General features: G+C 44.9%; 1 protein-coding gene across 2 annotated transcripts in view; it reads right to left on the reverse strand.

The window, feature by feature from the left end:
* PKHD1 (PKHD1 ciliary IPT domain containing fibrocystin/polyductin) overlaps window positions 1-13,405 on the reverse strand; it is a 261,123-nt gene that overhangs the window by 174,734 nt on the left and 72,984 nt on the right. For both annotated transcript variants that reach the window (XM_080584577.1, XM_080584576.1), the window contains one exon: window positions 672-822. In XM_080584577.1, the coding sequence (XP_080440703.1) occupies window positions 672-822 (151 nt within the window). The remainder of the gene's footprint in view (window positions 1-671; window positions 823-13,405) is intronic.

A 13,405-nucleotide genomic window follows, 5' to 3' on the forward strand; every position in this document is an offset into this window, starting at 1 on the left:
AATACCAAATGTGCCCCGCACTCTTCAAGATCAGGGCCTAATTTCCAGGAATTAACATTTCTGGTACTGAATGCCAAGTTATTTCAGTTCATACTTTGATAGTCCCAGAGATGCATGTCCTGATACTTATGCTGGGGCTACCTCAAGGTACACAAACCCTGCAAACCCAGCGTTCCCCCCACGCTCATACTCGGTTATTCACTTTCCACCAGTCGTGCTCTAGGATCTTGGATTATTTATTACATTCTGTAGCCGTGGCCTGTAATTCTGTAACATCATTAATTTTGTAAAGGCTTTCGCAATACGCTCGCCTCAAAGATGCCAAAGAAAACAGAGCTGATTATTGTTATCAGCACTGCCATTACCACTGAATGCCACTCAGGATAGCAGCGCTTTCGGTAGCTGGGGGGAAACGAAAAGAAAATAAATAAATAAATAAAAAGCCTTCCTAGTCATATTGTCATTATGCCTCAAACAGCATAAACGATGCCTTTTGCATATATAATAATTAAATGCTTCCCCATCGCCATCCCTTGGCATCCACCAAGAGCAGGCCGAGGCGGCTGCCCGGCCTGGTGTCTCCAGAGCTGGGCAAGGGCCGGGGGGCTCATGGCCCTGTGAAACTCCACGCCTGGAGGGAAGAGGAGCACTGAACCCCCCCTTCTGCAGACCTTTGAGATGCAGCAGGTTGAGGGTGGCCGTAGTGTTCCCCAGCAGCAGGGTCCGGCCTTCTTCTATCGTGACACTATCGCCATCTCGCGGCGCGTGGCCAGCAGGCCAGCTGGAGTCCTCGGCCCAGAGACCACAAAAGCTGAGGGCGAGCTGGAAAAAGAAGGGGAGAGGTTCAAAACTGTTCCCTTCCTTGCACGTCAGCTCCATATGAAGCATAGCACTGATTAACTTGAAAACGGCAGGCAAATAGGCTGGCTCATGATGAGCAATGGTGAAATTATGCGTGCCTGTTACAGGCCGTGATTGCTCCTCACCTCTAAACTTGAAGCGTGCACTTTGCAGTGAAGGTTTGGCTGATTTCTTAAGGAACGTGTGTATATTTCTATATGGGCTTATATGCACGTGTGGACATAGGCAGTAATAAAACGTTATCCAGACTCACACAGGAGCTATCAAGAACAGCTTCAACTGATCTGAAAGGAGCGGGGGGGGGACCAGACACGGAAATATTTGTGGTCCTCTCTTGGTGGTACTAATGTGAAACAGCAGTGGAAAGAATAACCCCCATACAAAGGCAAAACATAGTTCCTTCATTTCCAGTCAGAGCGCAACATGTGCATTAAAAGCTTTTGCTTGGGAGGTGCAGTTTAGGTGAACCGATACTAGTGGTGCTATGGCAGTCACTCTCCCGGCTGTGCTATTGTCAATTTTAGTTTTGTGCGCCTGATGGTTTGTACACCACCTCTCACAGCACCTAAAGCAGTCACATAAGGATTATACGGTGGCTACTGTCTTAATTATTCACACCAGGGAATGCCTGTTGGTCCCCAGGCTAAAAGACAGAACCAGCTTATGTCCATCCTCTCTGTAGGGGATGGATGCCGGTGTTTTCTATCCTCTGTCCCATTCTGTGATTTCCCTGCAAAGGGATTTAGTTGATTCAGTCTAGAGCAAAGCGTGGGACTGAGTTAATGCACATGCAATGAAAACATCTGGAAAGCTAAGTGCCTGGCGTCGGAGGGAGTGAGCAACTTCATCACTGCAGAAGCACAGATAAGCCTTCGCATCTGTATGCAACAGTTGCTAAGTGTTATAGGACAAGTTTCATCTCTATCACCAGCAAACATATATTTGTGGATTTCAGAGATTTGGGGCAAACTTCCCAGCTGAAAGAATAGAAAGCTTTATTCACTGTCTTTCTAAAGAGGCTGTGGATTACCCTTCACAGGCAGTGCTCTGAACCAGATTATATACAGTATACACGAGTATACAATAGATCTACTGAAAAAATAAAATAAAGAGCTAATTAAAATTGTTTTTTATCTCAGAGCAGGGGACAGAGGAGGGAATAGTTCATGGAAAGGCACGCATTTCCCAGATACACTGCTTATCAAGCCAACTGTAGCACGAAATTGCAGATGCCATAAATTCCTGTCTGGCACAACCTCAGCCAACACTGCTAGCAAAGCACTGCACTGCATGATACAGTTGTGAAACAGTGGGATTCATCTGAACATTTTGCTGAGAACATTTCTTAAACGGCTTGAAGTCACTCTGACATCACTCTAACCCTCTCAAGTCACTTAGAAGCCCCCAGTTAACGCTAATGTTAAGAAAAATAAACTCCTCTTCTGAATATGATTTTTTATATATATAAAAAACAGTTCCCCTTACTTACTAGAAAACATTTTAGCTCTTCGTTTAAGGTTCTGTCTGTATAACATCAGTGTTTAAGTTATTCTGTTATTCTTGCTACGTTTCTGCTGTCATCTCTTAGAAAACTGTGTATCCATCCAGTTTTACCAATACCTTCTGGCATAAAAGCTAAGAACTATCAACCTTCTTAGGACTGTAACTCAGAAAAGGTATAAATATACTGAAAATAAGTTTTGAATTATGTAGATAATACATATGCCCACAGTAAGAAGCAGTCCCTACACCATCAAGCTACACAAGGTGAACACAGAATTTTGTTGCTGAAAGGAAAGTTTACTATCCAAGACTGATTACATAGAGGCAAATAATAATAATAATTTGACCAAGGGCATCAAAATCTGTCTTTCTACCAGGTCCCTAAGAAAAGTTCCACAGTGAGAAGATGCCTGGCTTAGTCTGCTGCCATGCACATCACCTGTATTTGCATCTTTCTTGGGATTTCTAATATGTATTCACTTTTATTTAAAATACATATAGTCGACAGATGAACATCAACTTATAACACAGGATCAAGAGCAATTTATAATCACTCATAACATCCTTCTATTACTAGAGAGGGTATAGATCTAAAGAACCTGTCTGAAGAGAGAAAAGGGGTTTTGCGCAAGGCACTTAAAATTACCACAGCGCTAAAGAAGATGTAGAGGGGCTAGTGGGAAAGCAGCTCTGTAGTAACTAAGGAAAGACATCTGACTGATGGAGGAAAACAAGCCGGCAGAAGATTTTACTTGGTGACATTTCTCTTGCAGTCCTACACCCTCCTCTAAGACAAAAAAAGTCTCTGTGAGAGAAGTGTGGTCTAGCGCAAGGCTAGTGAAATGGCCAACTGTGCTAAATCACATATACAGCTTGCCCGGACCTTGTGGATCCCATACGATTACCCTCTCCCTGTTTTCTGGGAGAAAAGCACAGTGCAATCTCCAGCTATACTGGTCTTGTTAAGCCCCTGGCTGAGTGGTGGTTATGTCCAGTTCCTATTAAGCAGCCCATGGTAAAATGACACAAACCTATACACACACAAACTAATTGTCAGGAAAGGCAGGTGACAGACTCACAGCTCTAGAAGTCTATGTTCTCGTCTGACCCCGATAGTTTCCATCCATGTGATCTCAGAGAACCTTTTCAGTTATAGTGCCCCTCTTCTCCAGCTGCCCTGTCGTCCGTATGGGACAGGCTGTAACCCACATGCACAGGGGGCTTTGCTGCTCTACAAGCTGAGCACGCTTTCACGACTGCCGGGACAGACTGACTCACCTGAGACCCCAAAGACAAAACAGTGAGACAGCGTCTCATCTCTTGAAGGCCATATCTTAAACATCTTCGTCATGCAGACTCCAGCTCCTTTCCTTCTGCCCACAGCTGAGCAGGATAAGAACACCCCTTTCGCTGTTAGGCTTTTCATAAATGTAAGACTCTTTCCTTTTGCTTTTTTTCCCCCTGCTTGGCACACAGCATTCAACCATTGGACTTATTTAAACACTTCTACGTAAGACTGAAGAGCAGCAGCAGCTGCGAGGACCAGGGTCACGGCTGGGCACCCATCCCAGGGCTTAGGAGACTGCAACATCTCTGCATCCATGTTTTTGTCAGTGCTCACACCTGACAATGAGATCTAACAGGAGCAGCAAGATCTCAAAGCTGCCATATTCCTGCAAGGTTCATTAAAATCAGTAGATAGATTGAGTCAAGAGACTCTTCTGGTGTTTTCGCCAGGGAGCTATGTATAACACAAACTGAACACTGAACTGAACACCAAAACTTCTGCAGGATGTTGCCTCACATCTGCCATCCATAGGAAACCCACTCTGAAAACGTGGGTTCTTCACACTGCGGAAATTCTTCACATTTTGAACCCAGCGCAGCAGCTGACTCTATCCCAGTAGGGAACCAAGCCTGCAAAATAACTCCCTCCCCATCAGAGGTCCAAAAAGGAGCTTATGTAAAGATAAAATAATGTCTAATAGCATACAATAAAAGATGCACAAGCTCCTTGCAGTTCAGCACATTATCCCCTTCCTCCCTCCTGCACCTTCTTTTTCCATTTTCAGGCAGATTTCTTCCCATTTTCTGTTGTTAGCTGCTGCTGCTGTCAGCCAGCCTGGGGTTGCCTGTGCGTCTGCCACTGGGAACACGAGCTCCCAGCACCAGTTTCTCAGCTCCTGCCTGTGACTACCTGGGCCCAGAAACAGCAGCAGCAACTGCAACCAATGAATAAATAACAGCAATATGTTTGCATTCCCACACAGGCTGGCAAAAAAGCCACAAAGGGAAGGGATTATAAATCACCATTCCTTCAATTTTGGGCCTAAATTTTTGTAAATTACAATCGCTCCGCTAGCACAGCACGTTATCTGGTGATTTTTAACTCCCCTCCAACAAAACACAAGGTATTCTGAGGTGTTAAAAAGAGAAGAAAGTCCTGTTCAGACACAGCAGAGCTCATTTCATTTCACTTTGCAGTGACTTCCTCATTTGCTTGGTTAGGTGGGGTTTTACTGGAGTACAGTCCCAATAAGAGGACTGATAGCAGCTGTTACAGACACAGACATGAGACCAGAGCCCGCGTCCTCTGATCAGAAAAAGGCAGAAATTTTAAAACCAAACCAAGAAGCAATGGTTGATCTATGGCACAGATTTTGCTTGCTGCTGTGCTCCACGCTCTCTTTTTCTGGCCTCAGCCCAGGATTACCTGAGATATGGCAACAGAAAGAAACCCAAAGTCAGGCAGGTTTTTCCACCAACCCCACCTCCAGCAGCCAGCTTCCTCCTTGCCCCCGGGCACAGCCACTAAGCACAAAACATCACCTGCGCTTTCACCCGAGAGAATCCCCAGGTTGCTTCCTGCGATCTCCAGCAGGAAGAAGGTGAGCCATCGAATCCATCAGCCGCACCCCTCCTGGTGTGCCTGGCCACGAACGAGCAAAGGTTTCGAACGCGGAGAGATTGACACCCACGAGGCAGCCTTTTCCTTGGTGCTGACAGATTGCCATTTAACCAGCAAGTATGGAGAGCAAGCGTTGCTCCCCTCAGTTCCCACAGAGAGACAAGGTTAACATTTTAAGTGATGGAGTAGCACGCTGTAGACCCAGGACTCCACGCCACATTTGAAACCCCTTTAATTTCAGTGATGGATACAGGGAGCTCACTTTCCAGGCTGTGAACTCTTGACAGCTCCTCAGTTTAATACATCAGGAAAAGATTTACACCCCCACACAACCCCCATCCACCTGAAGGAAAGGAAAACATATATTTGGAGGAGACAAAAGAGGAGGGGAGGTATTTTATTACCCTAGATGTCTTTTACAAGGGAAGTATTTTCAGCCATCTGCTCTAATTATTCCTCCTGTATTGGCCACCATCTTCATGCAACAATAGAAATAATTATCTCCTCAAGGGCAAAAATAATAATAAAAAAATATTTACAGAAACAAACAAAAGTTGATTATTTTTAGCTCCCAGGGAAAAAAGCAACAACAAGCTACTTCTTAATGAAGGAGCAATTAGGAAGGTGGGGAGAACGTTTATAATTAAAACAGACAAATTGGTGGAGGCTCCTCCCTCCCACACATGCTTGAAAGAGATGCAAATGCGTGTTATTTGCTACAGTCAGTGGAGTTTGTGTACAAGCCACTGCCCAATGCCCCAGTAAGCTGAACCTGTCTCTTGGCATGATCCCCTGCCTCTCCTGCTTTTAGGACATCTAACCCTGTGCCGAATTAACTGAAAAATGTTCACCGTTGCTGTAGTTGTAGGATTTCAGTTGGTGTAGCTACGTCTTCCTCTGCACAGCCTGCGTCCCTGAGACAAGGATGCTCCTTCATCCCACTGTTATAAGTCTCCTGCATGCACTACAGCACTCAACGTGAGAAGTGTCCGTTTGTTGATACAAATCAAAACCAAAGGATGATTTATTGCAATCTCGGTTTCATTCCTGGCAGCATACAAGGAGTTTGCTATAGGGGAGAATGAAGGCGCATATACAGCTTCATAGGGAAGAAGGATTAGGGCCATCCCAGAGAACGGTAAGAAAACACACACTTGCTATCAGCAGCTCGGTACAACACCTTATTTTGAAAATTTATGTAATTTAGACATTCACACCAAAAGGAGGAGAAATTATTGACTGTGCTATGAAATCAAAGAATGGCCAAACTCAAGCTGTTCGAAGCTTAAAATGAATATAAAAGTTCCCAAGGCTTCTCCAAGCATTCCCAGGATGGAGAGTACCATTTAATCCTCATTACAAAACCCACCACCTGACAGGGAAGGGCCGCAAACCAGCACACTGTGAACCATTCTCTACTCTAGGCAATTCACCTCCTGTTCCAAAAAGGCTACTTTTTCACTACAGAAAAGCAAACAAGACAGAGATTAACAATTACCAGTTTTTGCAGGCTCTCTCTTGGCCTTAATTTCAGAGAAGCTGCCTCAAACATTTATGTAGCCTACAATGAGTTTCCTTGGTAATCAGAGATTAATCTGTCTGGTGGATCATACAATGGGATTGGCAACCTCTTAAAGGCTTTTGATTCACGTGCACTTCATTAGAGTTCTCCAGCTTTGCCATTGCATGCCACATTTCCAAGGTTTCTAAACTGGAAGTGAGGGAGCAGAAGGAAATGAAAGGAGCACTTCTGGAGAAGCTTGCTATGGGTACCCACTTCAATCCTCTTTGCGAAAACATCACGTTCACCTCTATCATTTCTATTTACTTTAATACAGTTCAGTTCAGGAAGTCCTTTGAAAGAACTTGACAAAAAGGAGAGCATGTTTTGACTTCTCTAGTTTCTCCTATCCTTCCATCAGAGAAAGGCAGCCTCCTGGCTCCCAGTAATTTTTCAGCATCTGACCCTGAGAGATTCCTCACCCAGTTCAATTCCATGATGTGATTCCTGAAAACAACGCGGTCTGACCACTGACGTACTTCTTCCCTGAGGGCCAGCATTAAGACAGCCCCTGATGCCAGTTCAGCAATGAGTAATAGGGTGGTAGTTTTTAGATGTCGGTAAAAACTACCCTGGCAAAACAGTGAAGAATTTTACAAAAACCCAGAGGGATGAAAGGAAGTTCCCCTCGAAACCACATCATAGCAGAGACCACCTGTGGCTAATTCAACGGAGCAGACACTGGTAAACAAACTGGTCAACAAAGGCTGATAGATAATGGGACCATCCTCTTCCAATAATTCAGAAAGAAATGATTAAAAAGAATGCAGGAATGGTTGTGCTCAAGTCACAACTCACTAAGTAGCCAAACGTATGTTAAAAGTCGGAAGGAAGGAAAGACATCTAGAGAACTGTATAATAGGAAAAAAATGAACCATTTATACCAAAATACAACATTACCCTCAAAGCAGACTGGAAGTAATATTCTTATTAATAAACTAAGGCTGGGAATTAGCAGAGTGCTTCTGACCATCAGTGCAGCGAGACGCTGTAAAGAGTGAGCTCCTTCCCTTATGAATTGTGGTAGAACAGGCATCGACCATAACCCAACAGACCTTTTCCACGGCCAAAAGATTATATTTTTACATCGGTCTGCATCATCTGTTGCTTCTTTTTACCCTTTACTCTAGTTCTAACACGTAGGTGAAATTACCCTACCCAAGAGAAGTTCCTTCATCAGTGACTCCCAGAGGAATTGATACAGCATGGGTCAGGGCTGGGCAGGTGGCCGGACATGAGGACCCCTCTCCTATACCTTTATTTCTAAATGAGATTGCCTGTACCCTGAATTAGAAAGAAAGAATTGATCTTTTTTTTCCTTTTTTTTCCCCTCCTTATTTTTAGCTGTCCTGCAGGAATCTTTCTGACTTCCGCGGAGTTGCACAAGCACAGAAAGGGAAGAATCTGGCTGGGCATGTTCTCTACGGGACTGATGAATGACCTAGTCTCTCTCCAACTATTACAGGATAAATCTGTTTACACACAAAAAATTGACCTGGGCCAGTGAGGTGGGACTAGAACCAGGAAACTGGCACGTCCCAGAGGTAAAAATGCATTTGCAGCCAACAGCATTAGTAACTCAAGACCATAAACAAGCCATGCTGTCATTAATTACTCAGACAGGGGCAGCCACAAAAGCAGTGAGAAGACCCAAAAGCCAACTGTAAATAGTTCGTCTAGCTGATTACTTCAGAAAAAAAATGAGTGGGCAGTTTCAGAGGTCAGAGCCCATGGCACAAGTCAGTCTCAGGCCAATTTGCAACTGGACAATGGCAGAAGAAAGAGCTTAATTCTTCTTCTTAAAAGCAAAAGAAGAAAATTCACCACCAAAAATAAAACACCAAAAAAAAGGAAGGCTTTTCCAGCAGGGGAGTAATCACTGCAATTTCCAAGCACAGAAGGTAAGGCTCTTTGCACCAGAGGTATTTAATTAAGGACACGGAATATTAGTTTGATCGAATGGTGCTTTCATAGGGAGGGCACTGAAAAGACATCGCTGTTGGAAGGGGGGGGTGCATGTCCCAGATACAGCATGTGTCAGCTGCCTATACCCAGGCAAGAAAGCTCACCTGAATCCAAGGTAAAATACCAAGTATCGGGGGAATATGAGTAGCATTAAACCACTCCGTAATTAAACAAACCATGAGACTCGTGGGAAGGCCCATGTCTATTTACCGCACGTACATTGAGTCCCAAAGTGTTGTTCTCAGCTCTCCTGGGGTTTTTTGAAGGTTATGTTGGGAGGTTGATCCTAGAACCAGAAATCTTAATTTCAAAGATAAAGGAAAGCACTGTGGAAGCTAAGGAAATATCTTGGAGCACACGATAGCTTTTTCTTGCTGTGGCAAAATCTGCCCATGGTTGCTGGCAAAGAAAAAAATGCCCAGGCTGCACTTCAAGGGCAAGGGACCAAAAGGTCAGTGCAGGAGCAGCAGCTGGTGCCCCGATGTCTCAGAAAAAACACTGAGATTCACAAGAAGAGGTGGGGAGTGCCCACGCCTGGGTGGCAAGGTCGGGAAGCAAACAGGTTCATACTAGGAAATTTTTTGGAAGTCACTGAATTGGAGAAGCAGAACGGAGGCACATATTAGACTCTTCTATGCACCTAGCAAGGACGCTAAACTGATGGAAAACGTCTCTTGTAGAATGAACAGTGAAATTCCCATTTGCTTCAAAAAAAAAGCTAGAATAGTACTTTTTAGCAGCTTAGTTCAACACATCACAGAGAGCTGTAGAAGAGCCTTTTTTCACAAAAGGCAATCTTTCTCTACAGTAACTCACTGCTAATTCACAAGAACCTTCCTAATGTTCATTTATGGCCTGATATTCAGAGACAGTTTATTTCAGTGGAAACTATCTCAGCAAAATGTAATCACAAGCCCAACTTGCATGAAAACCCTGTGCGTGCAAATACATCAGGGAATTCAATGCAATCTTCCTGTTCAGGTACAAGATGACTGGTCTTCCCTTTCCAAAACACAGTTCAAGGGCACACATAATTTACACATCTCTCTAAAACAGTGATTTCTCAAAGACTGAACTATTCCAAGACAAATTAGAAATGGCAGTTTAATGGTAACAAGCAAATTGTAACATCAAGTTGTTTACACAAGCAGAATAACCAAGTGTGGTGACTCTGCTGGACTTTGCAGCATGCACTGTGCAAATATTGTCTCACAACTGAACAAGAATGAGTTACTTTAACTAATCTGAGAGCAAACATTGCAAATAAAGAGATTAGCTTAAGCATCTTCTAACCACCTGCAGGAAAAGAAATCAAATTATGTGCCTGCATGTCAGCAAGAAGGATTTCTGAGTGAACTTTACTGTAAATGGAGGGCTACGAGTCTAATTCACCCCAAGAGTGCCAGTGAAGATCTGATGATGGGTTTTTTAGTGATCAGGTGGCAGAAAAAAAAACTTTGCGAGATTCCCATATCAGCTGCCAGAGTGGGCTAGAGGTCAAAGCATTGGTGTGGAATCCAGTCCCTAACTCTAACGCAGCTCCTAGAGGGAGTACTGCTACACATCCCATCACTGCTCCAAGCCTGGTTTACAAGAGCTTTGCAATGATTTACCAAGCCAAGACTGAAAATGGCTTTGCTGCATGAAGGCTACAACTTAGTATGTGCTTCCTTTCTTTTTTCACTTATATATCCTCTCTCAAACAAATAAGATGACACACTGCCCAACTTTAGCACCTTCCATCTACAGACCCCCCAAAGTACAGTGAAAAACAACCTGCTAGGAAAATTATTGGTTGCAATCCCTCTTTAATTGAAGGGAAAACCGATGTACTCGCCAGTACCTTGCGGAGCAGGATTACATTGCTTCATTACCCTGTGACGAAAATTCATGTCTGACTGCAGCATGCCCGGGTTCTGCTGAATCACTGCAGCAGCTTCATCAAAATGTTTTGCCAGATCATTTTCACCTAAAATTTATTTTTAAAATGAATTCCAGATTTGAGAGGGAGAACCTGGATGGGCACGAGGAAATGGCTTTTGGCTATATTCCATCTCAGGCTAGGATCTGATGCAGACAAGGAGTATTAAAAGTTGTTATTCTGGAATTTACTTCTTTGCTCCAGTGTGTATAGAGGTAGGGAAGTCACTAAAATCTTCACTTCATCTGACAGAAGTGAAGTCCTAAACAGGGGTAGAGATTAACTGTCCTGGCGTGCTTTAATAATAACCATCACTTCCAGCACTGGGTACCAGGGTCTGCCATCCAGCTACCGAGTACCACCTAAAACACCCTGTTAACTTCACTAAAGCAGTATAGTATATAACAATATGATAAATGCAAGCCAACTAGTCAGAATCGCATCCCTAGGGCTGCTTCTGCATTGCAGAGAGACGATGCAGTGAAGACAAAGCCAGGCCCTGCTCGGCGGTGCCCAGGGCCAGGCCCAGAGGCCCCGGGCCCAGCCCGGAGCCCCGGCGGCTCCCCCTGCCCCTCAGGCAGCACTGCTGGGCCGGGCGGGTGCCGGAGCCCTGGCACAGGCTGCCCCGAGAGGGGCCGGGGGCTGCTCCTTGGAGAGCTCCCCGAGCCCAGGTGGGGCTGGGACATGCAGCCTGTCCTCCAAGCCCCTCACTGACTCTGTGCTATAGGGGCTGTGCTATACAGACCTCCCTGCTCCTGCAGAAGCGGGTGACAGCAGCCAGGCTCCTGAGACGGAGACTGAAGCCTTGCGCTGCCCTTTCAGTCCTGTACCTGCCCAGCAGGGAGAGGGTTTCACCCTGCGTGGCTGTTATTTCAGTAATGCGAGCTTTTCAAGCGACTCATCCTAATCTGCGAGCTTTCAGAGCCCGCTTTCAAATGCAATGTCCTGTTTAGTTTTAGCACATCAACAACATGCTTTCTTAGCCTATCTGTATGCATTATCTAGTGCTGTAATGTATCATGTACTGAACTACAGCATCATTACAGGTAAGTGCTCAGGTTTAAATGCAAACATAATTGCATAATGTGGTACAGCCAGGAAGAATAATGCAGGAAATAGAGCCAGCTCCATCTGATAGTGCAATCTGACTGGAACGCCGGCCGTTCGGATCAAACGCGCAGCCCAGATGGGGCAACCAAGAATAAAAGTGCTTTGCGGTATCTTTATTGTCATCATCAAAAACACTTATCTGCCAGAAAGGTAAAAAGGTGAAGATGGGACTCTTACAGAAAAGGTCACGCAAGCAATAGGGGAACACTGGGTTATGATGGCTGGGGAGATGGCACTCCTTAGCAAAGGCTACCTTTGCACCGTCACTGCAAGCTGAATTTTCCAATTCCTAATGGGAATCTGGGTGTTAGGTATCATTTAGAAGACTGGGCACACCCCTCCTATGCAGCGGGGGCAGACAAAGGTGTCCCTTTAGGTGTCTATTTAATTGCAAGGTGTCTATTTAATTGCAACAAATCCAGATAAAGCCCAGGATGCTGATGTTCAAGGAGCTGTACAAACATCAGAGATCATTCCTGATGCATGACAACTTCCAAACAAGGACATATCTAGAACAGAAATATGCACTTAAATATATTAATCATATAGAGTTAAAATTAGAACCGATTCTCAATGGAACAGTGCTGCTATCTATTTTTTTTTCCCAGTGGTTGGAGCTGCCAGCGACACACGATAGGCAATTTCAGCAGGGGTGCAGACAGCACCAGAAGCCTGAAACCAGCTGAAGTTCATCTGGGGCACTTTTCTCTGCATGGCTGTGCCATGAGCAACCACGCCTCAGCTGAAGAGCAGCATCACACACACTATGGGACATTAGCCACTCTTGTCGTTTCAAGAGATTTCAGCCCAAACTTCATTTTAATCAGATAACAAGATGAGAGAGTAGCGTGAGAGAGAACCCCTCGACCAACACGCCACATGGCTAACTGAGAGCCCTTTGAGTTCAAAGCACAAACTGCTGCTGTCTGGGCTACAAAGCCATCCCTTTGTCTTTCAGGGCTGTAACAGCTCATCTTTGTTGGGAGCACAGATCCCCTGCAATGTGCTGTGCCTTTCACTATCTGCCCTCCCACACACATGTTTGTCTGCCTGTTAATCACTTGGCAGGGTATAAAATCCAGGGTCCCATTCCCAAGGAGCTTTGCTGGCACATCCACACCCCAATGCATTCAAGTGCTTAAGGATGCAGATGGGTGCCTGGTAGCTTTTTCCAAAAGCAGACTTGACTTCAGGAAGAGTTGGACATCGTATTAAGGTACACACCTGAATCAGTATGTACTTGCAGGAGGTGGAAATAAAGTGCCTTGGTGCAAACCCCAAAGCTCTGCCCGCTGCTAGCTATCACCACCTGGAGGAATGCGTCCAAAATTGTCACCCTGTGGTGTCTACATCTCCCAGAGGTGAAAATGAACATTAACCAACTCATATCCATGCTGGTGACCACTGAGTGCTGTCCTTCCTGCATGGGAAATCTCACTTTCTGCCACATTGCCTGAGCCATCTCAGCTTTGAAGCTTTGCCCCAGTTCGTTGGGCATAGGTGGATTCAAAACAACAAGAAATTAAATCCCAAGATCAGGAAAACAGAGAAAAACAGACCTTGGGTGAGCCATCTC

This window comes from Anser brachyrhynchus, assembly GCF_964034855.1.
Source record: "Anser brachyrhynchus genome assembly, chromosome: 3".
Taxonomy (NCBI): domain Eukaryota; kingdom Metazoa; phylum Chordata; class Aves; order Anseriformes; family Anatidae; genus Anser; species Anser brachyrhynchus.